The sequence below is a fragment of the Aplosporella prunicola genome (assembly GCF_010093885.1).
Source record: "Aplosporella prunicola CBS 121167 unplaced genomic scaffold K452scaffold_6, whole genome shotgun sequence".
Classification (NCBI taxonomy): domain Eukaryota; kingdom Fungi; phylum Ascomycota; class Dothideomycetes; order Botryosphaeriales; family Aplosporellaceae; genus Aplosporella; species Aplosporella prunicola.
Window position 1 is genome coordinate 73,439 of NW_022983534.1, and position 24,300 is coordinate 97,738.

General features: G+C 56.3%; 10 protein-coding genes across 10 annotated transcripts; 5 read left to right on the plus strand and 5 right to left on the minus strand.

Annotated features, from left to right (window-relative positions):
• Positions 1-123: 123 nt before the first annotated feature.
• K452DRAFT_266145 (uncharacterized protein) lies at positions 124-2,118 on the minus strand. Its single transcript, XM_033538783.1, has 6 exons — positions 2,061-2,118; positions 1,956-2,009; positions 1,861-1,901; positions 859-1,813; positions 506-809; positions 124-451 (listed from the first exon to the last, which is right to left on the minus strand). Exons 1-6 carry the CDS (start codon positions 2,100-2,102, stop codon positions 228-230), a joined length of 1,620 nt encoding a protein of 539 aa, XP_033400094.1. The 5' UTR covers positions 2,103-2,118; the 3' UTR covers positions 124-227.
• A 706-nt stretch (positions 2,119-2,824) lies between these two features.
• On the plus strand, positions 2,825-3,862 carry K452DRAFT_223092 (uncharacterized protein; the record flags this gene model as incomplete). The annotated part of the gene is made up of 1 exon (XM_033536597.1): positions 2,825-3,862. The coding sequence occupies one exon, from the start codon at positions 2,825-2,827 to the stop codon at positions 3,860-3,862; it is 1,038 nt and encodes a 345-aa protein (XP_033400095.1).
• A 195-nt stretch (positions 3,863-4,057) lies between these two features.
• Positions 4,058-5,345, minus strand: K452DRAFT_223169 (uncharacterized protein; the record flags this gene model as incomplete). The annotated part of the gene is made up of 4 exons (XM_033536603.1): positions 4,058-4,279; positions 4,340-4,465; positions 4,505-5,023; positions 5,106-5,345. 4 exons carry the CDS (start codon positions 5,343-5,345, stop codon positions 4,058-4,060), a joined length of 1,107 nt encoding a protein of 368 aa, XP_033400096.1.
• A 226-nt stretch (positions 5,346-5,571) lies between these two features.
• On the minus strand, positions 5,572-6,331 carry K452DRAFT_284699 (uncharacterized protein). Its single transcript, XM_033539990.1, has one exon. It carries the CDS (start codon positions 6,255-6,257, stop codon positions 5,637-5,639), a length of 621 nt encoding a protein of 206 aa, XP_033400097.1. The 5' UTR covers positions 6,258-6,331; the 3' UTR covers positions 5,572-5,636.
• Positions 6,332-7,799: 1,468 nt separating this feature from the next.
• Positions 7,800-8,299, plus strand: K452DRAFT_284701 (uncharacterized protein). Its single transcript, XM_033539991.1, has 2 exons — positions 7,800-7,962; positions 8,041-8,299. Exons 1-2 carry the CDS (start codon positions 7,858-7,860, stop codon positions 8,155-8,157), a joined length of 222 nt encoding a protein of 73 aa, XP_033400098.1. The 5' UTR covers positions 7,800-7,857; the 3' UTR covers positions 8,158-8,299.
• Positions 8,300-10,797: 2,498 nt separating this feature from the next.
• K452DRAFT_306235 (uncharacterized protein) lies at positions 10,798-12,012 on the minus strand (the record flags this gene model as incomplete). Its single annotated transcript, XM_033542971.1, has 1 exon — positions 10,798-12,012. One exon carries the CDS (start codon positions 12,010-12,012, stop codon positions 10,798-10,800), a length of 1,215 nt encoding a protein of 404 aa, XP_033400099.1.
• A 281-nt stretch (positions 12,013-12,293) lies between these two features.
• Positions 12,294-13,142, minus strand: K452DRAFT_266155 (uncharacterized protein). Its single transcript, XM_033538784.1, has 2 exons — positions 12,776-13,142; positions 12,294-12,712 (listed from the first exon to the last, which is right to left on the minus strand). The coding sequence occupies exons 1-2, from the start codon at positions 13,095-13,097 to the stop codon at positions 12,441-12,443; spliced, it is 594 nt and encodes a 197-aa protein (XP_033400100.1). The 5' UTR covers positions 13,098-13,142; the 3' UTR covers positions 12,294-12,440.
• A 166-nt stretch (positions 13,143-13,308) lies between these two features.
• Positions 13,309-20,231, plus strand: K452DRAFT_316394 (uncharacterized protein; the record flags this gene model as incomplete). The annotated part of the gene is made up of 3 exons (XM_033543961.1): positions 13,309-14,036; positions 14,089-14,225; positions 14,281-20,231. Exons 1-3 carry the CDS (start codon positions 13,423-13,425, stop codon positions 20,229-20,231), a joined length of 6,702 nt encoding a protein of 2,233 aa, XP_033400101.1. The 5' UTR covers positions 13,309-13,422.
• Positions 20,232-20,776: 545 nt separating this feature from the next.
• Positions 20,777-21,615, plus strand: K452DRAFT_245182 (uncharacterized protein). Its single transcript, XM_033537971.1, has 2 exons — positions 20,777-21,077; positions 21,153-21,615. The coding sequence occupies exons 1-2, from the start codon at positions 20,947-20,949 to the stop codon at positions 21,496-21,498; spliced, it is 477 nt and encodes a 158-aa protein (XP_033400102.1). The 5' UTR covers positions 20,777-20,946; the 3' UTR covers positions 21,499-21,615.
• A 112-nt stretch (positions 21,616-21,727) lies between these two features.
• Positions 21,728-23,014, plus strand: K452DRAFT_349545 (uncharacterized protein; the record flags this gene model as incomplete). Its single annotated transcript, XM_033545603.1, has 3 exons — positions 21,728-22,004; positions 22,066-22,624; positions 22,682-23,014. Exons 1-3 carry the CDS (start codon positions 21,919-21,921, stop codon positions 23,012-23,014), a joined length of 978 nt encoding a protein of 325 aa, XP_033400103.1. The 5' UTR covers positions 21,728-21,918.
• Positions 23,015-24,300: the final 1,286 nt, after the last annotated feature.

Below are 24,300 nucleotides of genomic sequence, written 5' to 3' on the forward strand. Positions count from 1 at the left end.
ACGGAAACAGTGGAGGTGCTGGTTTCGGGCCCGCTCCCTTGCCGCCGCTTCGATATTAATAAATCATGCTTGACCGACTGCGTCCGCACGGCGATCCGTCCGTCCATGACCGCGGCGGATCTGGTGCACCAGTCATCGTTCAACATGCATTTACTGCTTCATCATCTGGGGGCCGTCTAGACTACATGACATGCATCATCACCTCCTCCTGCTCCCCCATCGCCCGCTTAACCCTCCGTGGCCGACTCAGGCGCCCTGCCCATTTGCCGGGCCTTCAACATCTCGTCGCACAGCAGCAGATTCGACGCGATACCCGTGCTCGAAGCGATGCAGTTGCGCAGCACGCGGAACGAATCGTATACACCGGCCTGAATGGGGTCCATGGCCTCGCCTGATGCCAGATCCAACCCGACAACATTGCCCTCAGCGTGCTCGTCCTGCATCTCGGCCACTGCGTCTGCGTTAGAAACCGTGCTTGTGCGATTGCGTTAGATTTTTGACTTACAGGCATCTTGAATGTCGTGACCCGAGTTGGCCGCGAGCGTCTTGGGGATGATCAGGAGCGCGTCAGAGAAGGCCTCAACACCGTACCTGGCCTTGCCCTTGATCGTCTTCCTGAAGGCGTCGCTGCGAAGGTGCGCCGCGCAAGCAACCTGGAAAGCACCACCGCCGGGAACCACGCTCTTGTCGACAATCATGTTGTAGACACTCCTCAGACCGTCGCGGACAGCATCCTTGATCTGGGCGATGGTGTGCGCGTTGGGGCCCTTGATCAGGAGCGTGACCGACTTGGGCTCCTTGACATCCTCCTGCTCACTGTCAGCATTGTTTACACCAAAAAATCCCAAGCATACATACCACAAACGTGTACTTCTCCTCGCCAAGCGTGTGCTCGTAGACCTTGCCAGCCCAGCCAAGAACGTCCGGAGAGAGGTCCTCGACGCTGTTCTGCGCCGTACCACCGCAGATCAACTGTAACCGCTCCATGTTCCTTCTCTTCGCTCTCCGCAGAGCAAAGATGCCGTTCTTCACCAAAACGTCCAAGCTCAGCGGGTCAATGCCCTTCTGGTTTATTATGACGAAGCCCTTCTTCGGGTCGTCACCGCAGACCTCCTTCTTCAGCTCCACAATCTTCCTGAGCTTCTCGTCGACGAACTTCCGCTCGCTCTCGACCAGCTTGTCGCGCTGCTCGGCGCTCGAGTAGAAGAAGCCCGAGTTGATCTCTGACTTCTCGTACTCCAAGCTGACGTTGAGCGTGAGGATGTATGCGTCCTCGACCTGCTTGGGCATGTCCGGATGTCTGGCACCGTGGTCAAGCGCAAGACCCTTGATCAGCTGGGTGTCGGCAGCGGTGCGGTGCTGCATAGTCATGATCTCGACCATGTGCAGATCGGGCTTCGCAGGGGCCTGGTAGATGGCAAGGACGGCGTCGACAATGTCGGGGGTGAGCTGCTCAGCAAGGGAGCTGTTCAGCTTGGTGGAGAGGGAGGTCCTGGCGACGGAGAGCAGGAGCTCGCGGTCGACCTCCTTCTGCAGCTTGAAGTCGTCCAAGAACTTGAGCGCCTCGGTCTTGGCCAACTCGTAACCGTCGGTGATGACCCTGGGGTGCAGACCTTCCGAGATGTACCTGTCCGCCTGCTTCAGGAGCTCGCCGACCATCAAGACCACCGACGTCGTTCCGTCACCCGTGATGTCGTCCTGTGCGGTAGCTGCTCTCGCGATCATGACGGCGGTGGGGTTCTGGATTTGCATCTCGCGCAGCAGCACGCTGCCATCCTTGGTAAGCTTGATCGCGCCAGCGCCGTCGACCAGCCTGCGGATTGTCAGTCATTGTTCGTGGCAATGGGCGGCGGGACTCACATCTTCAGGGTACCGCGGGGCCCCAGGTTGGAGGAAAGGACCTAGTGAGCCGTCAACTTCAGCGCTTGGATGTATCCGAGCTTCTCTTCACATACCTGCTGCAGACCCTCACCCGCCGCAATGTTGACCTTCAGGGCCTCGCCGCGCCTCTGCGGGACAGGTTAGCTTGGTCCATACCCCTGGTGGAGGGGTGTGCCTACCCGCGACTCGGCCTTGGGGTTGAGCAACTGCGCCGCCGACATATTTTTGGGATAGCGGTGAGACTTGGAAAGGACCGGAGACGAGAAAGATGGCAGAAACGGAAAGCCCAAATAAAAGCGACGAGGGGCGTGGACAGCAAGCTGTTGTCTCTACGCGCAAAAACAGCAGCGGGCGGACGCGATTTCCCGCCGGGCGGCCATGTCTCCAGGAGGTTGATCCGTTCCGAGCCTGTGGCTGATGCGTTGCGTCGTGTGGCGCTCCGCATCAAGTCGTGGCCGCATCGCCGCCGCCAAAAGCAGCAGACAATTGCTCGACGCTGCCAGGAGGAGGGCGCCACGTGTGCACACACGTCTTCCCCTGGAATCCATCTGAATCCATCTTTGCGCAGCTGCGCTCGGCCGTCTATTGGAGGCTTGACTGCTTCCCCATGCGGCCGCCGCCATCGGCCACGACTACCTGTACCTACCTCGCCCGCGCCTCGGCGCCGCCAACGGCCGCACGTCATCCGTCATCGCATCCCGCCATGCCGCCCGTCTCGTCCTAACACTGTTCCACTCGCCTGCATTTCCTTCCCCTTCCGTCTATATTGCTATCCTCTTTCCTCACAGCCCAATTCCCAATTCGCCTTCCACGCAGCCATCCCTCCTCGCTCCTGCTGCTTAAGAACCTCGCCGCACCCCTCCCCGACGCCGTCTCCTGACCCATCCCGCTCCGCCTTCGTTGCGCCGGCCGCTTGTTTTCCTCCCCTCACACCTCGCCCACCATGAGAGTACGAGTGCGCGGCCCGCAGGGCGTGTCGACCATCGAAATCGACGAGCACGCGACCATGGCCGAGCTGCAGTCCAGCATCGCCGAGAAGAGCGGCGTGCCGAGCTTCGACCTAAAAGCGGGCTATCCGCCCAAGCCCATCGACCTCAGCGCCTTCGACCCGATAACCAAGATTAGCGACACGGGGCTGAAGCTCAACGGGGAGCAGCTGGTGGTGGCGCCGCGGGACGTGGGCGGCAAGCTGGCGCACCCCATGTCGGACAGCACGCCGGCGGCGGCGGCACCGCTGCCAGGCTCGCAGCAACACCGTGAGAACCAGGCGGCGGGGATGCAGGAGCCGCTGGCCCTGTCGCGCAAGAAGACGGACGTTGAGGCCGACCCGCCTGAGGTCGCGGTGCCCACGCACGGCGGCACCCTCGTCCTGCGCGTCATGCCCGACGACAACAGCTGCATGTTCCGCGCGCTGGGCAGCGCCGTCCTGGGCGACGACCTGGACAGCATGCGCGAGTTGCGCAGCATGGTTGCGCAGGGCATTCAGGCTCAGCCGGACCTGTACAACGAGGCGGTGCTGCAGAAGGCGCCCGACGACTACTGCCGCTGGATACAGCGCGACGAGAGCTGGGGCGGTGGCATCGAGCTCGGCATCCTGAGCCAGCATTTTGACCTCGAGATTGCGAGCATCAACGTGCAGGACCTGCGCGTGGACCGTTTCAATGAGGGCAAGCCGCGCCGCTGCATCCTCGTGTACTCGGGCATCCACTACGACACGATTGCCATGAGCCCTTCAGAGCCTCCGCACACTAAGGCCGACTTGCCGCCTGAGCTCGACATCAAGCAGTTCGATGCTGACGACGGCATCATCCTGGAGAAGGCCCGCGAGCTGTGCAAGATCCTCCAGGGCCGGCACTACTTCACGGACACGGCGGGCTTCGCGGTCAAGTGCAACACGTGCGGCTGGCAAGGCAGCGGGGAGACGAGCGCCGTGGACCACGCGAAAAGCACCGGACACATGGACTTTGGAGAAGCCAGTTAAAGTCGACCTTAACCCCAGCCAGGCGTACCTGGCGCGCCTTGATACCTTTTGCTGTGTTTATTTGAGCGGGGCGTACATATGTAGCACTGGGTAGCATACATATTGAGTAATGAAGCAATGTCGACGACAAATACCTTTAGCGGTATAGCAACACAACAGAACCGAAAAACACCTGTCATTTTAGCATCCACCCGCTCAATAAAGCGCGTTCATGCGCATAGTCACATACTCCCTCGCCGTCACAGCCTCAAACTTCTTCGGCCTCTCCTCGCCCCAGCACCCCGGCAGCGCATCAATAACGGCATCGTCGTCCGGCGCCGCAAAGAACGGGATCGAGTACCTTGGCGCGCACAATTCTTCGCCGTCGACGCCGTCTGTCTCTGGACCGTCCACTTCGCTCCGTGCCCCCTCCCACGGCTCGTTGTTTCTTGGATGGGGGTTTGGTGCTGTATTGGCGGTTGCAGGCGGTGCCCCAACCCGGTGCATCGTGCTCCGCCACCGCCCATTGCTCCACCGCTCCATCAGGTCCCCGATGTTCACGAGCACGGCGCCAGGAACCGGGGGCGCGGGCCGCCAGCGCCTCTCTCCTTCACCATCCTCCCCCTCTTTCGCCCCATCCCTACCCTCTTCCCCCGCCAGCACCTCCAGCCCCCCAACCTCCTCCTCGCCACCACTCTCCTGAAACAGCACCGTCAAGCTCCCAAAGTCCGAATGCGCACCTATGCGCGCTTTCACGCCCTCTCTCAGCGCGCGCACAGCCACAGGCGGATAGTGCAGCAGCCGCAACTGGAACGCGCTGGCGGCATGCGCGTTGCTGAGGTCGCGCTCATCAGGTAGCGCGAGCGCCGTGCCCAGCGCCTCGAGGACGCGGTGCACGAGCTGGGCGCAAAGGGCGAAGAAGCGCTCTTGGGCTGCGCGGAAGCCGGGAAGCACGTCCTCTGGGGCCCAGATGTTGGGCTGGCGTTCGTCGGCGGGGTTTCCGCTGTCGAAGGACTCTTTGACGTCCGGGACTGTGCGGGCAGAGGTGATGTCTGACGAGGTGTACGTGTGCTGCGTTACCTTTTCGGTGGCCGGCGCGCTGTACCCTCTGTGATGGGCGCCGGTGGGGGGGTGTGGTGCTAGTGCTTTGGTGGCGGGGGGGAGGGCGAAGAAGCGCTTGCTCTGCGGGGCATTAGGACGGTGCTGGACCAGCCGGCTGACGGACGGTGTGAGGTGGAAGGGATCATGGAAAAGGGTAACACACCCAGGCAAAGCACGCGTCTATCTCCTGCTGCGGGATGCCGTGGTTGGTGAGGTAAACGAAGCCGACGCTGCGGAAGGCGGCGTCGATGTCGGTGGCGACGGAGCGGCGGGAGGTGGGTGTGGCGCTGGCGGAGAGGAAGGGGCCGAAGTCGACGATTGGGACCGGGGAGGCGGGAGAGGGTGTTTGGGTTTGGGGGATGGGTGATGTTGTTGTGGCTATGGCTGTGGCGGCGGGGGCCATGGTTGTGGTTGCTTGTGAGAGGTGAGAGGCGAGAGGTGAGAAGTGAGGACTAGAGTGAGGAGATCAAGGAGAGGTAGTTTGCTGTTTGTTTGTTGTTGATATAGCAATTAGTGTGAGCTGGAGTGCGGGGTGGCACGGAGATTGCGGGGTTGACGTGAGACTCGCCGGACGAGAACCAACGGTGCTGCGTATCAAATCAAAAAGCTGACTGACTTCCATAGAACTCCTCGAGCTTGTCATATTATAGTACAATCCCCAGCCGCAGCCCTCCGCGTAACCGCTTCACAACCGTCACTCCTCCAACCCCCTCGCCGTCTCCAACTCGGCCTCGCCCAACTCCCTCAACACGCCCGTATTCGCGACCTTGCCCGTCAACGCCGCGCCCGCAACCTCCTTAATCATGCCCAACGTGCCCACCTGCGTCTTGTAATACGTGACATACTTAGCCCTGACCTCAATGAGCGTCATACGCGGGTCCTCCGGGCCACCAGTATGCACGCCGTCGCCCAAGTCGCCAAACCACGCTCGCACGCCCTGGTTCCAGATGTCCTTGATGCGGGAGTCCGAGTTGTCGACCGTCGTCGCCGTCCCGCTCACGCTGACCCAGTCCTGCGTCGAATTGTTCTGGAACGTCACCTGCACCTCGCGGCGCTGTTGCAGGTCCTCGAACTTGCGCGAGTGCGCGTTCGCCAAGAAGAGGAAGTCCGGGCCTTGTCGCTTCGCTACTCCCATGCTCCGTGATACCGCGCCTACGCCGTCCCGGTACGTGCCTAGCAGCCCGACTTTCAGCCCGTCCACGATGCTGTAGTAGTCTTTGATTTGCTCGTCTTTGGGCGCAGAGTTGTCGTATTGCTTCGCGACCGAGGGGTCGGTTTGCGAGTTGATTTCGGACTTGGTGAGTGTGTCGGGCATGGTGGTGGTGGTGGTTTTGGATAGGTGGTGTATAGAATTTGTGGTAGCTATGTGAAGAGGTCAGATTAAGAGTTGAGACGTGGAATACAGTTTGACAGTGCTATGTCCCGCTCCGGTTATATATGCCATGTGTCAACCATGACGGAGCCCGCGCTTTGCATGACATCACGACTCTGCACGCAAGCCTCAAAAGGCCAGACCTGCAGGTGTTGATCTTATTCGGAGGAGAACCCAGTCCGGAACTTCCGAACGAAAACAGGGCTAGCGCAGTGGCGTCTGTAGGTGGCGTTTTGTGGTGTTGAACAGTTCCGACGCCATTTCCTAATTAGGCAACTGTCACGACGAAATCCTTCGGCGACCACGGCAGAGCTAAATGCAGAGAATGCCGGACGGAACTACCCAAGCAACAAGCACTTTTTGATGCTTATAAGTTGGTTCGTGCAATAGTTTTACTTTTTGTTTTACTAATAAGCTCTATACTGCCCCAATGCCAACGGGAAATTTTGTTCAGAAAAGGGCTAGTAAGAATAGAATCGTAGAAGCATGTCATGAAGGGTAAGCTGCCCAGGACTCCTTCATATGACTAGCCTATAAATGCCCTTGCAATTTTCACCTAGTATCTTTACCTTTCACTCCAGCAAGTCTTTCCACACCTTTACAATCATTGTGACCCAGAAACTACTATCTGGACGTGGACCAGACTCCCTGAACACTTCGAGCAGAAAGTAGTAGAGTAGAGGGGACTCACACGGCCAGAATCGCGACATCATCGTACAAGATGCACATTGATTCACTAATGATAATAGTCAACTACTTGTAAGGTCATTGATTGCCACTACGAGAAAACTACATTAAACGACGATAGAGAAAACAAGTGCACAGCCCTATCCCAGTTCCACCATTCTTGCCAATGACCCTGGCAACGTTGCCATCCTTGCCACTGCAGTTGGTGCTTGGGACCGGTGGCCCACTTCGCTGTACAAGTGTTGTTTGTTACACTTCCGCTTTTTGACACTGTCAACGCAGTAGGTACTTCTTGCCATCCTAAATAAAAGCTTAAGACGTACCCTCTCGCTAGTAGCATAATGGTCTTGCCCTGGTTTCTCGTCATCTTACATCCATCTAATTAAATTGAAGCACGCTCTTCAAGAAGCTGCAAAGCAAAGCAGTCAACTGAGTACGTCACGAGCCGTAAAGACGCAAATCCAACACTTTGTTTGCCAAAGCAAACGCCCGAGCACGCACGTACTTGTCCACCAGCCAATCCGTTTACATCTCCAATCCTTCACAGACCAGAAACCCTTCCAGAACAACGCGTGACCCAACCGAATGTTCCCATCCTCCCGTCACAGTCACCACAATAGCACACACCACCCCAACACGCGGCCCGTCACAGCCACCCCATGACTCCTCGCCAACCCCCTCGCCCCCAGCACGCAGCTATAAAAACCCCATCCCCGTACACTCTCCACTTCCATCTTCCAAACACGAATCCACAAGCTTCGGTCGAAACTCAAGACAACCCACCTGAAGCGCACACAAAGCACACAACACTCAAACCAAACCCAAACTCCCACTCCACATCACCCACACGCTCAAAATGCCCGGCAACTCCACTTCCAACCCCAGCGGCAACAACGCCGGCGGCGGTGGCGGTGGCAAGCAGATGACGTCCTCCGACGCGTCGCGCATCCAGTCTTCTCAGGTAAGCCGCATCTCTCTCGCCCACTTGTCTCTCTTTGTCTTGAGGCTATGTATCACTGACAAGCATTACCCCCCACAGGCTCGCGGCGACGGCGACATGACGTCCAGCGGCTTTGCGGCGCGCGCCCAGTCCGCTGGTGCGCACAACGCGAATGCTGGTGGCCAGGGTCAGACTCAGGGCAAGGGCGGAAAGTAGTGCTGGCTGGCTTGGTTGGGTCTTCTCTGGCGGATTGGCTCTGCCATGACGATGTGGTGGTTTGGCGGATCTGGGCTGGGGATGACTAAATGAATGAACTGCTTGGAAGATTGGGCGGTGGGCTTGCATGCCTTACTCCTAGGACCTGCTTCTCGTGAGAGAGTAGGAATGGATTCTGGTTGATTTCATCGTTGATGTCGGACATCTCTTGCGTCGCGGAAGACGAAGTGAAGTGAAGTGAAGTGAAGTGAAGTGAACGCACGAACGCGGCCGGAGCAGATGATGCTGCACCCACACAGCTAAAGGCATGCCAGACATTCTCTTCTTTCATTCTCACATTGATCCAATAATTTACAGCATCGGCAACACACCTATTTCAGCCAGTACAGTAAGGCCTAATGCCCTCCACTATAGCATCGCATCCTTTCACTTCACTGACCCACTTGTCGACCTCGTGTGTTTTCTAGCGATAGCAAGCTCAAGCTCGCGTATATCCTACTCGCTTTCTTGGGGATCGATCTGCTCTCGCGCGAGCCAGATCATGCTGGGTCTCGAAAATCTTGGTTTTCGGCTTCAGTGTGTCAAAATGGTAGGGACCGGGCCGAATGATGGTTGCTCGAAAGAGAGAGAGAGAAAGCTCTAAACTGCGAAGACATAGGCAGTTGGGCTGACTAGCTATTAGCGCTGTCGGGAAGCTAATAACGCGAAGGAAACAAAGAACAAATCTTTTAGAACTTCAAGCCTTTAAGCAACATGTATGTCATGATCAGCTTACCATTCGTAAGACGGCAGTTCCGAACTTAGCATATATGAGCTGGTTGTGAGAAGTATTGCAAGAAGATACGTAAACGCCAGCACCGCCGCCACCGCCGCCGAACCTATCCCTCACTGGTCTCGGCTGTGGCTAGTTACCGCTTTCAGTGCAACAGTCAGTGCACGGACGCTGCGAGTGGCATGCTAACAGCAAAATGTTTGTCAGCGGAACACCCAGTGAAGTGGTGCGGTTGGATACGACTTGGATATCACGCAAGTGGAGCAAGTTGAGCGGTAAGGAATGACGAGAGAACAGACGTCATTGAAGCGGGAACAGGAGCAGGAGTCAAAACAGAGATGGCAGAGGAGAAAAGCTGCGAAGATGGACCAGGCAAACAAATAGAAGCCTGGGGCCGACTCATGCTTTTCGGTCTAGGTCAGCAAAAGATAAAATAGGAAGGAAAAAATAATAAAAATAAACGACAAGGAAGCAAAAAGTCGGGCCCGAAAGCCCTATAAACCACCAGTTGTGCAAGGGCGGTTTCCCCAGCGCGTCGTGACAACGCTGTGGTTCGAACACTCGAACTCCAGGTGCTACACCTTGAAGTGTTAAGGTACCTTTATGGTGGCCACTAAACCACGCGACGCTTCTAACTCGTGTTACTAATATAAACCGCCAACTAAAATTATAAGGGTGGTGGCTAGCGCCCTAGTTCTATTTAACGTAACGTTATAAGCTACGACTTGCACCTAATTATTTAAATAAAACCCTATTCCTCCGTAGGATTTTCTCATCTATGTCGGCGGCAACGCTGTAAATCCTCTAGAGTCGAGGTTTTTGCTCTTTGTTTTGTTCGCTGGTATCTCGTTTTGTTTCTTTTGCAGTTGTCTTCTCGATGTGAAGGTCGTATTGCTGTTCTTGTCGTCGTGTAACTGCTAGAGCTTCAGTTGTGGTGACATCATTCATAGAGCTGCGGATACTTTCCAATATTGTAGCCCGCTCCACGCAGGCTTTCCTCAAACGATCTGTACGCCCTAAGCAAACCGTATATACAGTAGACGTACCCACGAAGGAGCAAAATGAAGCCGCCCAGCCCACTGAGTGTAAGCGCTCAGGCAGCAATCCGTTCCCTATCCTGATTCCACAAACCCTTACAAGATTTTCAAAGACGGGAGACGGACTACCGCTGGCGTGTTGAGGCGAAATAGCAAGGGCTCAAGACGAGGACATTGACATTGACTCTACTCCGGTCTTTATTGGTGATTGCCAGCGGTGGTGTGTGCTGCTTGTCACCACCGTCGGCGCACACAGTTGTCCACCATCACCACACCACCACGTCCCTCCACACGCAAAGAACGCGGGCGCGCGCCCCGAACTTTCCTGTCTGCGCTGACAGATTGTATATGCAAAGCCCCCATATGCGACAGCTTTGATGTCAGTACCTTCAACCAACGACGGATGTCTGCCGCGGCGGCTAGTCTGGCATCGTGAGACAGTCCACTATTTGAGCCTTGCCACGACGAGCCATAGCCCAGACGCCATTAACCTACTTACCACAACTACGCAATTCTCAAAGCATGACCCGAGAGGAGAAACCAATTCATATCCACTACCGCTATCACGAACAATCAAGCAAGTAGGCCTACTCCGTAGCTGGTATCCAAAGCAACAATCCATGCGTGTATACGTGCATGTGTATTAAAAACGACAGATTTGAAGTGGAAGAGGAAGTGAAAGAGAGGAAGGAGGTGGAAAGGGAACGGGGAAATGAGGAAAGAAAAGCAACTTCCGCAACGCCAAAGAAAGCCTAGCAGCCCTTATCCACCCAGCCCGCCCGATACGCCTTCCCGGCTACCCAAACCCATCCACACAAGAGAGGGAGCCCTCTATGCAAACCTGACGACCCTCTTGCCCTCCCTAGCTCCCTCGCCCTCTCCGCCCGCACCTCCAGCAGCAGCAGCACTAGCAGCAACAGCCGCGGCGCCCCGTCCCACCCTCCCCGCCCTCGCCACCGCAGCCGTGACACCAGCGCCCCGTCTCTCCCTCCGCCGCGCTCGTGCCTCTCTTGCCTCTCGCGCCCGCCATTCCAATAGCTGCTGCCGCCGTTTGTGCGCGCGCGCCTGCGCGACCGCGTGGCTGGGCCGGAAGCCGATGCCGTTGATGCCCGTGCCGTCGTCGTCCGGATCCGTGCGCGGGTCTATCAGGTGTCCGGTGATTTCGTGGTCGTGCCAGGTTAGGCTTGTGGGGTCGGGGGAGGAGGGAGAAGCGGGGCGCGGGGGTGGGGGTGAGTGTGCGCGTCGGTGGTTGTGGTTGTGAGGACGGTGGTATGGGTGAGAGTTGGGTGTCGAGGTTGTGGGAGTGGTGTTAATGGTGTTGGCCGTCGTGGTGGTGGTGGTGGTCGATGTGCCGCTGGGCGTCGTGGGGGTGGAGTGACGCCGTGCGGATAGGAGGAGCTTTACGGAGGGAGAGGACGATGGCGGCGGCGGTGTGAAGCGGGTCAGAGGCGAGGCAGTGGTTGCAGACTGCGTGGTGGTGTTGGCGGTGGACAAGAACGACGATGACGCGTGTGCGGGTAGCGAGGCGGTGGTGCTGCTTCCGAAGGAGCTCTGCGGCGTCTCGGGGATCTCAAAGTCCGGCGGGGTGTTTCGCCAGGGTGTACGAGTTGCCGTCGCTGCTGCCGCCGCGGCAGCAGCAGCATGGTTCCAGTTCTCGGCAAATATGCCGTTGTCAAGACTCTCGTCTGCGGCTTGCGAGCGGCACACCTTTTTGCTGGCCGACGCCGTGGCGCTGCTGCCGTTGCCGCCGCTAAAATCCATCATGACCGGCAGAGCGGAGCCGGCGCCATCGCCACTGCGCAATCGGAGGCTTTCGAACTGGGTGGCGATGCGGCTGCGTGGGCTGTCCGGGGCTTGGGGGCTCAGATCTTGAGGGTTGGTGTTGTCGGAGGTGTTGATGGCCGAGAGGGCGGAGAGGTTGATGCGGGGCGCAAAGGGCTGGACAATAGTGGGGTCAGAGGGGCCGCGCTTTCGTTTGGGCGAGATGGTCATCTGCGAGCTGGAGGCGTGGGGGCGGACGGTGGGCTGCAGGGAGGGTATTTGCATGCTTGATCGGGGATATTGGGTGGTGTTGAGTGCTGTTCGCTCTGCTGTCTGCTGCTGGTGCTGACTTGCGGACTTGCGGATCTACTTCTAGCCTTGGACTGGACCCTGTGTGACGCAATTCATTGGCTCCGGGGGGCTGGTAGCGAGCTGTGAGGCTGACAGGCCGGCAGATGGATGCTGCGCGACCGTGAATGATTGTCGCTGGGATGGCCTTTCCTCTCTTTTCTTTTTCCAACGACGAGGTGAGGTCAGAGGTCGAGGTTCGCCCTTGAGACATGGTCGCGTGCCCAAAACTTGTGGAATTCAGGCCATTGTATCCGTACTACCTAATGCGTACAGCTGCGGCCAAAGGTACTGTACCTACCTCCCAGCACACAGAATAGATGTTCATATTTATAAAAATACGGAGCATCAAGATTGCCTCACTCTCACCAAACCTTCCACCACGACTTGCTCCTTTTCGCTTCCTCCTTCATGCGCAGCTCGTCCAACCTGTCCTGCTCTTCCTTTGCTTTTCTGCGCGCTGCAATCGCCTGCTCCCTCCTAATCTTCTTCTCATCTTTCTTCCGCTCCATGACCTCCACAGCTCTGGTCAGGCCCTCCTTCTCCAGCTGTATTTTCCGCTTGCAAAACTCGTACCCGCCTATCGACATGATGCAGAAGGCGCCCATTGCCCAATTGCAAGACTTCATGAGGGGTTCTGATCGACCAGTGTTAGCGCTGAATCTTCCCGCTCATCAGGAGCTGCAAAGGGAGTACTGACTCCCCCAGATGCCCATGATACCGCCAATGCCAAAGCCGGTCCCGATACCGGTCAACAGTGCCTCTCTGACACAAGGATACTTGTGTATCTCGAAGAATTCATGCGGTTGGATCATGCCGACTGCTTTGGACAGCGCAAGCTCTTCGACTTTCTCTCCTCCAGCGGTATGCTGAGTACCGCCGGGCATGATGTTCGGATTTTGACGTTGCTGCGGCGCAGCGACAGCTTCGTAGACTTTGCCTTGGTATGGGCGTACATTGGGGTCGCCAGACTGAGTCACATCAGGCGCGGGAGCCTGGCCTTGCCGTGTGTCGTCTGCCATTGCTGCGGTCGCTGGAGAATTGGACGGGAGCGATTTTCGATGATGACATGGAAGAAGCTCGAGGGCGTCGGCGTTTGGTCTCCGATGATTAGCGTCTGCTTGGCAACGATTGGCGGACGCGAACGCGTCTTCGCGACTCGCCTTCTCGCGTCGCACTTTAATCGGGGGAGCGTGCTTCAGCCCGCACCTAGCAACACAAACACTGCCCGGCGGCCCATACCCTCCTTCGTTCCACTGGCCCACTCCCGCTTTCAGATGATACCCGTGTAGCCATTCAACGACCTAATTCCTTCTGAGCCCACCGCGGCTTTTCCGATCCTTCGCCATGCCTCCGCGCCGAGCAGGACAGCCCTACCGCCGCATGGGCAAGAGCGGCTCGACTTCCTACGCCCCCCGCAAAGGCCCCAAGACCATAGACGCATCTGCGCTCCGCAGCAGCGAAGTGACGTCGCAAAATGAGAAACTCGAAGCCACCCGGCTGGCCCACAGCATCGACGAGTCCATGGGCTTTTCGCGCTACGAATCCGGCAAGAAGAAAATCGGCTGGCTTATAAACATGCACAGCACCACAATTGAAGACGAAAACATACCGGGCGGGCGCGCTGGAGTCGACTTTTACTTCATTGGAGACGACGACAACTACTTCAAAGCCACCGTGGGCTATGATCCATATTTTCTGGTGGCCGCCAAGCGAGGGAAGGAAGCGGACGTAGAGGAGTGGTGTAAAAGAGCATTCGAAGGCTTGGTCAAGGGCGTCAGCAAGGTGGAAAAGGAAGACCTTCAAATGCCCAATCACCTCCTAGGCTACCGGCGGACCTTCCTCAAGCTCTCTTTCTTCAACGTTTCCGACCTTTTGAGCGTACGGAAAACGCTTCTACCAATCGCGGAGAAGAACAAGAAAAAGATGAATGCAATGGACACATATGCGGAGGTTGCGAGGTACGCCTGCCCTAGGAGTTATTGAGTTCGTGGTTTGCGCTGACACTGACAGCGCCAATGCTGGCTTTGACATTTTTGACGACGAAGATTACGAGACACGACCTAATGGATTCATTGACGCGAGTGATTTTATTGTTGATATTCGAGAGTACGACGTACCATACCATGTCCGAGTTGCGATTGACAAAGGTGAGTATACATAAATTGCCGCGTTGGCCTTCAGATGTCATTGACATGCTCCTAGACATTCGCATTGGAAAGTGGTACACGGTGGAAGCAAAGCACGGCACGACAACCTTGACGTGCATCGAAGAGCGCCTTACTCGTGCCGATCCCGTTGTCATGGCTTACGATATTGAGACGACGAAGCTCCCGCTAAAGTTCCCCGACGCATCAATTGACCAAATCATGATGATTTCATACATGATCGATGGCCAAGGGTTTCTGATCACCAACAGAGAAATAGTATCGGAAGATATTTCTGATTTCGAATACACTCCAAGGCCGGAATACGATGGACCCTTCATGATCTTCAACGAGCCAGACGAAAAGGCCTGCATAGAACGTTTTTTCGAACACATTAAAGAAGCCAGACCAACCGTCATGGTCACTTACAACGGTGACTTTTTCGATTGGCCTTTCGTTGAAGCCAGAGCAAGTGTCTTGGGCATCGATATGTACCAAGAAATTGGTTTCCGGAAAAACAGCGAAGACATCTACCAGTCAGATCACTGTTGTCATATCGATGCTTTCGCATGGGTCAACCGTGATTCCTACCTGCCTCAAGGAAGTCGAGGCCTGAAAGCCGTCACTGTTGCTAAGCTTGGATACGACCCCGATGAACTGGATCCTGAACTCATGACACCATACGCAGCAGAGAGGCCACAGATTCTTGCAGAATACTCAGTATCTGATGCGGTTGCAACGTACTATCTGTACATGAAATACGTGCATCCCTTCATTTTCTCCCTATGTACCATCATTCCACTCGGCCCCGATGATACTCTCCGCAAAGGCACGGGTACTCTCTGCGAGATGTTGCTGATGGTCCAGGCCTACCAAAAAGGTATCGTCCTGCCGAACAAGCACGTGGCGCCTAAGGAAGCTTTTTGGGACGGACACCTTTTGGAGTCCGAAACGTACGTCGGTGGTCACGTCGAGAGTATTGAAGCAGGTGTTTTCCGAAGCGATATCCCCTGTAACTTTGCGCTTGACTCAGCGGCCTTTGATGAACTGATCAGAGACCTGGACGCGGCCTTGACATTCAGCATAACAGTCGAAGAAAAGAAGTCTATGGATGATGTCCTCAACTACGACGAAGTCAAGGCACAAATCACCGAAAAGCTACTCCAACTGAGAGACACACCCAACAGAAGCGAAAGGCCATTCATTTACCACTTGGATGTTGCGTCCATGTATCCAAACATCATGACAACCAACCGTCTTCAGCCGGATTCCATGATCAGTGAGGCTGACTGTGCAGCTTGCGACTTCAACCGACCGGGCAAGACCTGCGACCGACGTATGCCTTGGGCATGGAGAGGAGAATTCTTGCCAGCGAAACGGGACGAATACAACATGATTCGCAATGCCCTCGAGAATGAAAGATTCCCTGATCGCAACCCTAATGGAGCGAGTAGAACTTTCCACGAGCTCCCCGCCGACGAACAAGCAACTCTTGTCAAGAAACGTCTGCAAGACTATAGTAAAAAGATCTACCACAAAATCCACGACGCTCGAACGATAGAACGAGAGGCCATCATCTGTCAGCGCGAGAACCCTTTCTACGTGGACACTGTCAAGGATTTCCGTGACCGCCGTTACGATTTCAAAGGCAAACAGAAGGTTTGGAAGGGCAAGACCGACGCGTTGAAGGCGTCCGGCGCCAGCGCCTCGGAGGTAGATGAAGCCAAGAAGATGATTATTCTTTTCGACTCGCTGCAGCTGGCCCACAAAGTCATTTTGAACAGTTTCTACGGCTACGTCATGCGAAAAGGCTCTCGTTGGTATTCTTTGGAAATGGCCGGTGTTACTTGCTTAACGGGTGCGAGAATCATCCAGATGGCGCGTCAGCTGGTTGAACGGATAGGCCGACCCCTGGAACTCGATACCGATGGTATTTGGTGTATTCTCCCATCGACCTTCCCCGAAAACTTCGCTTTCAAGCTGAAGAATGGGAAGAAGCTCACAATTTCGTACCCTTGCGTCATGTTGAACCACCTGGTTCATGATGGGTTCACTAACCATCAGTACCAGACTTTGGTTGATACGCAGACGCTGCGCTATGAGACTCATAGCGACAATACCATCTTCTTCGAGGTTGACGGCCCGTACAAGGCCATGATTCTGCCTACTTCTAAGGAAGAAGACAAGAATTTGAAGAAGCGTTATGCTGTCTTTAACCATGACGGCAGTCTTGCTGAGTTGAAGGGTTTCGAAGTCAAGAGGAGGGGTGAGCTCAAGCTTATCAAAATCTTCCAGACGCAAATCTTCAAGTTCTTCCTCGAGGGAACCACTCTGGCGGAGACCTATGCGGCTGTCGCCAAGGTTGCTAACCAGTGGCTAGATGTCCTGCACTCGCATGGTACCACTCTGGCAGACGAAGAGCTGATTGAACTCATTTGCGAGAACAAGAGCATGACCAAGACACTTGAAGAGTATGGTGCACAGAAATCTACCGCCATCACCACCGCCAAGCGTCTCGCAGAGTTCTTGGGTGAGCAGATGATCAAAGACAAGGGATTGAACTGCAAGTACATTATATCTTCGCTACCAAGGAATGCTCCGGTCACAGAACGCGCTATTCCTGTGGCCATTTTCTCGGCAGAAGAGCCCGTAAAGAAGTACTTCTTGCGGAGATGGCTCAAGGGAGATCCTGGTGATATGGACCCGAGGACCCTTCTTGACTGGAATTACTACCTGGAGCGATTGGGCTCTGTCATTCAGAAGCTCATTACCATTCCGGCAGCTCTTCAAAAGATCAGGAACCCGGTACCCAGAGTGCCTCACCCCGACTGGTTGGAAAGGAGAATCCGGATAAAGGACGATGTCTTCAAGCAGAAGAAAATGACGGACATGTTCGACAAGAAGGCTCTCGGCGACATCGATGCCAACATCGTCACGAAAAAGGTCGTAGACTTGGAAGATTACGGGTCTACCCAAGTCGACAAGCCTAAGAAGGGCATGGTCACTAAGATGGTCCAAAAGCGGAAAGCCACTGAACCGACAACGCCGGCGCAGACGGATCCATACGCAGCTTTACCTCCAAAGATGCCTTCCATCACTGAGGACTACCCGGCATGGCTTCAGTACCAGAAGCAAAAGTGGAAGATTCAAAAGCAACAAAGGATCAGAAGACGCCAACTTTTCGGAGAGAAGCGTACTGATGCTGCAGACGGACTCGGAAGCTTCTTCAGAAATCAGGCAGAACTGCTTTACATCAGCACGTGGCAGCTCTTGCAGCTGCGTGAGGGTGAACTGCCCGGAGAAGTCAGGGCCTTCGTCCTAATTGACAAGAAGATTCACACCTTGAAGATCATCGTTCCCCGGCAAGTCTACCTCAACCTGCGGAGCAACGATCTACCGGACGTGGAAATTCCAGGCTGCAGTGTGGAAAAGGTCGTCAATCATACCTTGCCGAACGGACATCCTTCGGTGCATCTCTTCAAGCTCACTATGCCCGAGCAGACATACGTCAACGAAGCGAAGAAGCTAACAATTTTGTTCAACCACCCAAGTGTTGAAGGCGTGTACGAGACTCGGGTGCCCCTCAACATTCGCGCTGTGCTGGAGCTGGGCAGCATCTGTACCTTTGACGAAAGCCAGCGCGGTGTTCTAGGCAAGGGTCTCGAGCAAGGCTTCGACTTGTCCGCCCTCTGCCGTGTGCCAACCAAGCAACCCTATCTTTCTTCGAACCCGCTGGGCTATCTGTATCTGCACCACGTCATTGCCGGCGACCGCCAAATCTTCGCCATCTTTTCTAGCAGCAAGGACCAAGCCCATATCGTCGTTCTGAACAAGTCGAGAGACATACAGGGTTTGCCAAACCTGGACAAGATCTACAAGGAGCACTTCGCTGTACGCATGGAAGAGAGCGGTGGCGAGCAGTGGCAAGAGACGTTCGAGTACCAGAGCAACATTCACTTCAAGACTGTTCAGGTCACCACGAAAAGGAAAGCGCACCTTGAAGTGGCAGATGCGATCAAGAAGATGCGACAAGACGAGAACAGGCCCCTCATTGCTGTGGTTCGGGCGGAAAACCAGAGGATGCTGGCGCACGACATCCCGGCGCTTAAGGATCTTCCAGTTCTACCATTGCAAGCCGATGAAGCAGACAAGCATCTGCCACCTCTAGGCTGGCAGTCATTTGTCGCCAGACGGCTCGTTGACCACTATCTCGACCTCGGCACGTGGATCGCACATCTTGTCGGACTTGCTCGCTACGGTGACCTCCCGCTCTGCAATCTGGAGCGCGACGACCCGCGTTTCCTCATCGACATCGCGTATGCCCGACGATTGCAAAAGGAGAAGGTTGTGCTCTGGTGGTCAGACGGTCCGAAGCCAGATCACGCTGGCTATGAAAAGGACGATGTCATGGGCGCGCTGGAGACTGTTGAGATGCCCTCAATCAACAACCCAGGAACTTACTCATCCGTTTGTATCGACTTGGAGATCAAGAACCTTGCCATCAGCACTGTTCTCTCTTCTTCAATCATCAACGAAGCTGAGGGTTCAGATTCCGTGTCGTTCAATCCCGCAGCGCCCACGGATAATGGGCCAAGCGATGGATCCAACGTCATATACGCAGAGAACGCCTTTGCCTCTGCAGGTATTCTGGTCCTCCGGGAAATGGTCAAGGCCTGGTGGGCTGAGGCTGAGAAGGGAGGTTACATGGCAGATGTCATGGTTCAGCATCTCGTCCGCTGGGTCGAGTGTCCGGGCTCGTTCCTTTATGACCGAGCACTGCACTACTACGTGCAAATGATGTCACGCAAGGCTCTCCAGCAGCTGATGACAGACTTTCGTCGGGTGGGATCACACGTGGTGTTTGCCAGCGCCAACCGTTTGTTGCTCCAGACGACCAAGGCCGAAGTTGGCAATGCCTACGCCTACAGCCAATATATCTTGAAGACCGTGCACGCAAAGCCGCTCTTCCAGTCTCTGGACATTCAAATCAAGGAGTACTGGGACTATCTCGCCTGGTACGACGAGTTCAACTACGGTGGCAAGGGCTGTCGTGAGGTCGTGGAGGCGGAGAATCAGACGCTAGACACGATCATGTGCTGGCAGTTTGCAACGTTCCTGCCCGCCAACCTCCAGCCCGTATTCAACGACTGGATCGTCGAGTTCATCGACCTGATGCACGCGCGGAAGCGGCCTCAGCCCACGCTCAACGAAGACGGTACGGAGTCGACGCCGCGACTGACGCAGCTGCCCTTCAAGCCCATGACCGTGGACGCCACAGACGGCGTGCCGACGCAAGCACTGCCCAAGACCTTCACGAAGCCACTAACCAAGCAAATGGCGACGCTTCTGCGCCGGCAGCACCAGGAACTGCTACACCCAGAGCTCGCAGCCGACCACCTCTTCCCCGTGCTGCCGGGCTCGCACCTGAAGCTGGAGAACCCGGCGCTGCAGCTCGTCAAGTCCATCATGCAGGTGCTAAGTCTAGACAAGAGCATCAATCTCGAGGTGCGGCTACTGCGCAAGGAGCTGCTCAAGCTGTTCGACGTGCGCGAATTCAGCGCCGCGGCCGCGTTTGTCAACCCCAGCGCGAGTCTCTGGGTGCGCGGCCTCGTGTGCGACGACTGCACGGCCATGCGCGACGTCGACCTGTGCCGGGACGCGGAGCTGCTGCTGGGGCCTGGTGGTGGGAACGGGAGTGAGCAGCAGCCTGTCAAGTGGCGCTGCACGAATTGCAACGCCGCGTATGACCTCCTAAGAATCGAGGAGCGCTTGCTCGCTGGCGTGCAGCAGCTGGCGCTGGCGTGGTGCTCGCAGGACGTCAAGTGCGCGAAGTGCGCCCGCTTGCGCGCAAACGAGTTCATGGAACATTGTGCTTGTGCGGGCGAGTGGGTGCCTACGAAGAAGAGGGAGGAGGTCGTGGATCGGTTGGAGGTGCTGGGGAATGTGGCACGGTTTTATCGGTTTGGTATGTTGGGGGCGGTGGTGGAGGAGGCGGTTGCGGGGCTGTGATTGGGGTTGTGGGCGTGGGGGGTTGGGGCGGATTTGGGATCGTGAGGGTGGGGGTGGGGGTGTGTGGAGGGCGCTGGCTTCTCTTTTTGCATGGCATGGATGGAGTTTACATATTGCTTTAGGTTTTGTGGTTGGCGTGGGGGTGGGCGTCTGCGCCGCTTTTTGCTTTGTTTGTCTGCACTCTGCAGGGGTACCTTCTGCTCTATGTATGGCGTGTGGGCGTATACGCGCGTACCTATGCTACATATCGATTGAGTTATCGCAAAGAAATGCTCATTGGACTTGATGTGTGTGGGTGTGTCGCTATGGAGAGGTGGATCTCGATTCATTGCATGCATCCTGGTTGATATTCGATTGCTGTTTGGGTAACGGTGGAATGCATGATGTCATTAGCGCTGGGAGGTGTGGATGGCCCTGATGAGCGGCATGGATGTTCACAGGGATGATGATGATGATGTGGGATCTTTCTTTTCCACGGAGGGAATAAGGAGTTGATAAACTGGCAATGCGATGAATTGTTTCTAGAACAATCGAGGCATTGGTACCTAAGCTGCACGCACGCGGGGTAGTTGGCCCGAGTGCCCGTATAAGTAAACTTCGTGACTTCCCGTCGTATCCGTCACTACCTCAACCTCATTCCTCGCCGTTGCACTCCTGTCTCGGCATCTGTCAACTACTTCGCATCGTCACACTCCACGTCACTCTCCGTGTCACAATGGTGCAAGTCGGGCTCGGAGTACCCATGCCCATGCTGGCTCCCGTCACAGCGACGTGGACGGCGCCCTTTGCCGCATACCTCATCTTCCTCTCCAACCGCATCGTGTACCAGCGGCTCAAGCACAAGGCGTATGTCTCTCGACCCACACTCCCCCCCCACACACACAGAGAGCGAGAGGCCGAAACACTAACGCGCACAACCAGCCTCATGGGCGACCGCCTGGCCACAACGACGGGCGCCCCCGACGATGACCCCCTCTACCTGGCCACGCGCACGCACGCCAACTTCCTGGAGACCGTACCCGTGACGCTGGGCGTGGCGGCGCTGGCCGAGCTCAACGGCGCCAACCGCCGCTGGCTGCATGGCGCGCTGGCTACGATGTTCGTGCTGCGTGTCGCCCATCTCGAGCTCGGCATCATGGGCACCAATGCCAGTGGTCGCAAGTCGGCGGGCTGGGGCCGTATTCCGGGGTATTATGGCACGCAGGCTGTGCTGCTGGGCCTGGCGGGGTACACGGCTTGGATCGTGAGAGGGTACTGGGGGTTTTAGAATTCTAGCTGAATGAATAAATGAATGAGTGAATGAACGAACGAATAAAGGATTGAATGAATGGAATGTAAGATAATGCGGGGTTCCGGGTCGGCTTGTTGAAGGCATTGACCTTTGACCCTGAAGATCGCCAAGGGCCGTGACGTAGTCGGCAGGCCGCTAGTAACCCGCGGGCGACCAGCTAAGGCTCCAAGGCATCACTCCCTCTCCCCACGACCATCGACTTTCCAAGCCATCCACCATCACACTACTTACTCCTACCATCAATCACTTCCACCTCCGATCCCAACAACTATCTGATCCAAATCCCCTCTCTGTCGCGAGCTACCTGCTGCAACCCACCCAGTCAGATCTACTTATCTCTTCCTCTTCTCCGAGCCTGCAAGACTTCTTCGATTCCAAGACCCGCCGTCAGCTACCATGTCGACTAATCCGCCTCCCACCGCTCCCACGCTCATCAACCTCCCGCCTCCGCCTTCGGATCCCGTCACTCCGTCCGATGTCCCGTGAGTTGCTTCCCTCCCACCACCCCACACCTCACAAGCTGACCTCACCCGCCCGACACAGCGGCACTCCCAACTCCACCACGACATCCATGTCCGAGCTCAGCACCGTAGCCATTAAAGACGGCCACCGCGGGCACCTGCCCCACCACCAGCAAAACCCCCTCGACGCCGAGCGCGCGGACCGCATATCGCGGCTGGCGGGGCTCGAGCGCGTGACGGCGGGCAGCGGCGGGCGCAGCAGCCTGACGCCCGGCTCGGCCGCCTACGGGCACTACTCGAGCGGGGGCGCGTCGGCGGCGCAACAAGCTGCGCAGCAGGCGCAGCAGCAGGGCTTTGGCGGGGGCGGCGCGCCCGCCCAGGGCTACTTCGACGCAAACAACACGCCGCACATTACGCGCGAGCGCAGCACGGTCGGCTCGGCCTCGGCCACGGGCAGCATCGGCGGCCGCACCACCTGGGCCTCGGGCTCGGACGCCGGCTACGATGGCACCAGCGTCGCTGACCGCATGAGCGAGGACGCCTCGTACACCGCCGACGAGACGTCGAGCATGGGCGGCTTCAGCGACGAGGGCGCCGGCAGCCTCGTCGGCTTCGGCGAGGGGGCGCGCACGCCGGCGCGCGCGGGCATCGGCGGCCCCGCTAGCCCCATCATCGGCAAGGCCGCTATTGCGCAGCAGCAACAGCAGCAGCAGCAGGGGCTTGCAGGCGCGTCGGGCGTCCCGCTGCCGGCGCACATGCGCGCGGATATGCCGCAGACGACGTCGTCGTCGGCGATGATGATGGGCGGCACTGGCGGTGGTGACAGCGGGGCTAGCACGCCCAGCACGCCCGAGGCGCAGGCCCAGATGCTCGACGCGAAACGCATCGATGGCGTCACGTTTGATGGGAGCGCTATGGACACGACGACTGCGACGCCGCCGCCTGCGACGGGGGATCAGAGGGCTGGTGCTGCGACGGCTGAGGCGTGGATGCGGAGGCAGGAGGAGGGGGAGCGGGAGAGGGCGTTGTAAGGTGTGGTAGTGGGGTATGGGATGTGCGGTTTGGGGTGAAGTGCTGAGTGAGAGATACACAGAGATACAGAGAGTGAGAGAGAGATTGACAACGAATGAATGGATGGATGGATGGATGGATGGATGATCGGGATGAACGGGATGAACGGGATGAACGGGATGAACGGATTGATGGACAGCCTTAAGCACACACATGAGGCGAGGCGGGGTTGTACGATGCTTTCTACGATGCTCTGCTTGCTCTACTTGCTATTCTCAGCAATGAACGGACGAACGGACGGATGGATTGATGGATGGATACGCGACGGGCGACGAGGCAGGCAGGCAGGCAGGCAGGCAGGCAGGCAGGCGTTTTCTTTTCTTTTCTTTTTCTTTTCTTTTTCTTTTCTTTTTCTCTTTACTTCCCCTTCCTTTTTGCCTTTCCCCTTTTTTGCCCTTTCCCTTTTTTTCTCAAAGTTTCGATAAACGTCTATCTAGTCTAGTCATGTAGGGCTCTTCCTTCTTTGCTCTCTTCCTTTCGTTTTTTCGTTCTTGCTTGCTGTGATGACTGCGTGCTGTGTTTGCTGTGTTGGGTTGCTAGATAGGTGTGCTGTGCTTATTGTGCTTGTGCTGTTGTGCTTGTGCTGTTTTGCTGTTGTGTGGTTATGGTTGTCGGGGGTGTGTGTGGAGGGGGAGTAGAGGAAGGAAGGAGGGGAGGGGGTTGGGGTTGGGTTGGTAGTTATATGTTATATGCTATTGAGTTATTGCGTTTGCTGATGGCTGTTTGATGCTTGAGATGTGATGTGATGAGATGAGATGTGCGGTGGCGGTGGTTGTCTGCCTGCCTGGGTATGCAGTTGACGCCGTATATAAAGGGGACGTACGCCGGTGTTAGTTCGAAATATATACCGAAGCTCAGAACAACGATTTTGATGTCCTGGATTGCGCGAGAGTAGCCTGAATACCGGAGGGAATCCATATATGTGAGTATAAACTTGTTGTGGTCGTTGGTGCTGGAGATAGGTGGGGGCAGTGAGTGGGACAGTGAGAGGTACAGTATAATTTCAAGCAATGAGCGCTATTAGAGCATAATACTAATGACTGTTAGAACTTACTATTGATGTTTGTCAGCGCAGAGGTTATAATAATCATTGTTTACCTTCTGGGCAGACTGACTGGATACAGAAACGCCCGCCTGTAAGTATCTCACGTTAATAGAAAGGGCATGTTGTTGTCCCCATTGCTCTGTCGTGAGATGGCGACAACATTTCGAACTCCACAGAGGAGGGTACAAGACAACGAACCAA

Coding starts and splice junctions, on each gene's coding strand:
- K452DRAFT_266145 (XM_033538783.1), bottom strand. CDS start 2,102: ATGTCGGCGGCGCAGTTGCTCAACCCCAAGGCCGAGTCGCGG. Junction 2,010..2,060: donor ACCCCAAGGCCGAGTCGCGG/GTAGGCACACCC, acceptor CCTGTCCCGCAG/AGGCGCGGCGAGGCCCTGAA. Junction 1,814..1,860: donor CCCCGCGGTACCCTGAAGAT/GTGAGTCCCGCC, acceptor GACAATCCGCAG/GCTGGTCGACGGCGCTGGCG.
- K452DRAFT_284699 (XM_033539990.1), bottom strand. CDS start 6,257: ATGCCCGACACACTCACCAAGTCCGAAATCAACTCGCAAACCGACCCC.
- K452DRAFT_284701 (XM_033539991.1), top strand. CDS start 7,858: ATGCCCGGCAACTCCACTTCCAACCCCAGCGGCAACAACGCCGGCGGC. Junction 7,963..8,040: donor CGCGCATCCAGTCTTCTCAG/GTAAGCCGCATC, acceptor TACCCCCCACAG/GCTCGCGGCGACGGCGACAT.
- K452DRAFT_266155 (XM_033538784.1), bottom strand. CDS start 13,097: ATGGCAGACGACACACGGCAAGGCCAGGCTCCCGCGCCTGATGTGACT. Junction 12,713..12,775: donor TATCATGGGCATCTGGGGGA/GTCAGTACTCCC, acceptor CTGGTCGATCAG/AACCCCTCATGAAGTCTTGC.
- K452DRAFT_245182 (XM_033537971.1), top strand. CDS start 20,947: ATGGTGCAAGTCGGGCTCGGAGTACCCATGCCCATGCTGGCTCCCGTC. Junction 21,078..21,152: donor CAGCGGCTCAAGCACAAGGC/GTATGTCTCTCG, acceptor GCGCACAACCAG/CCTCATGGGCGACCGCCTGG.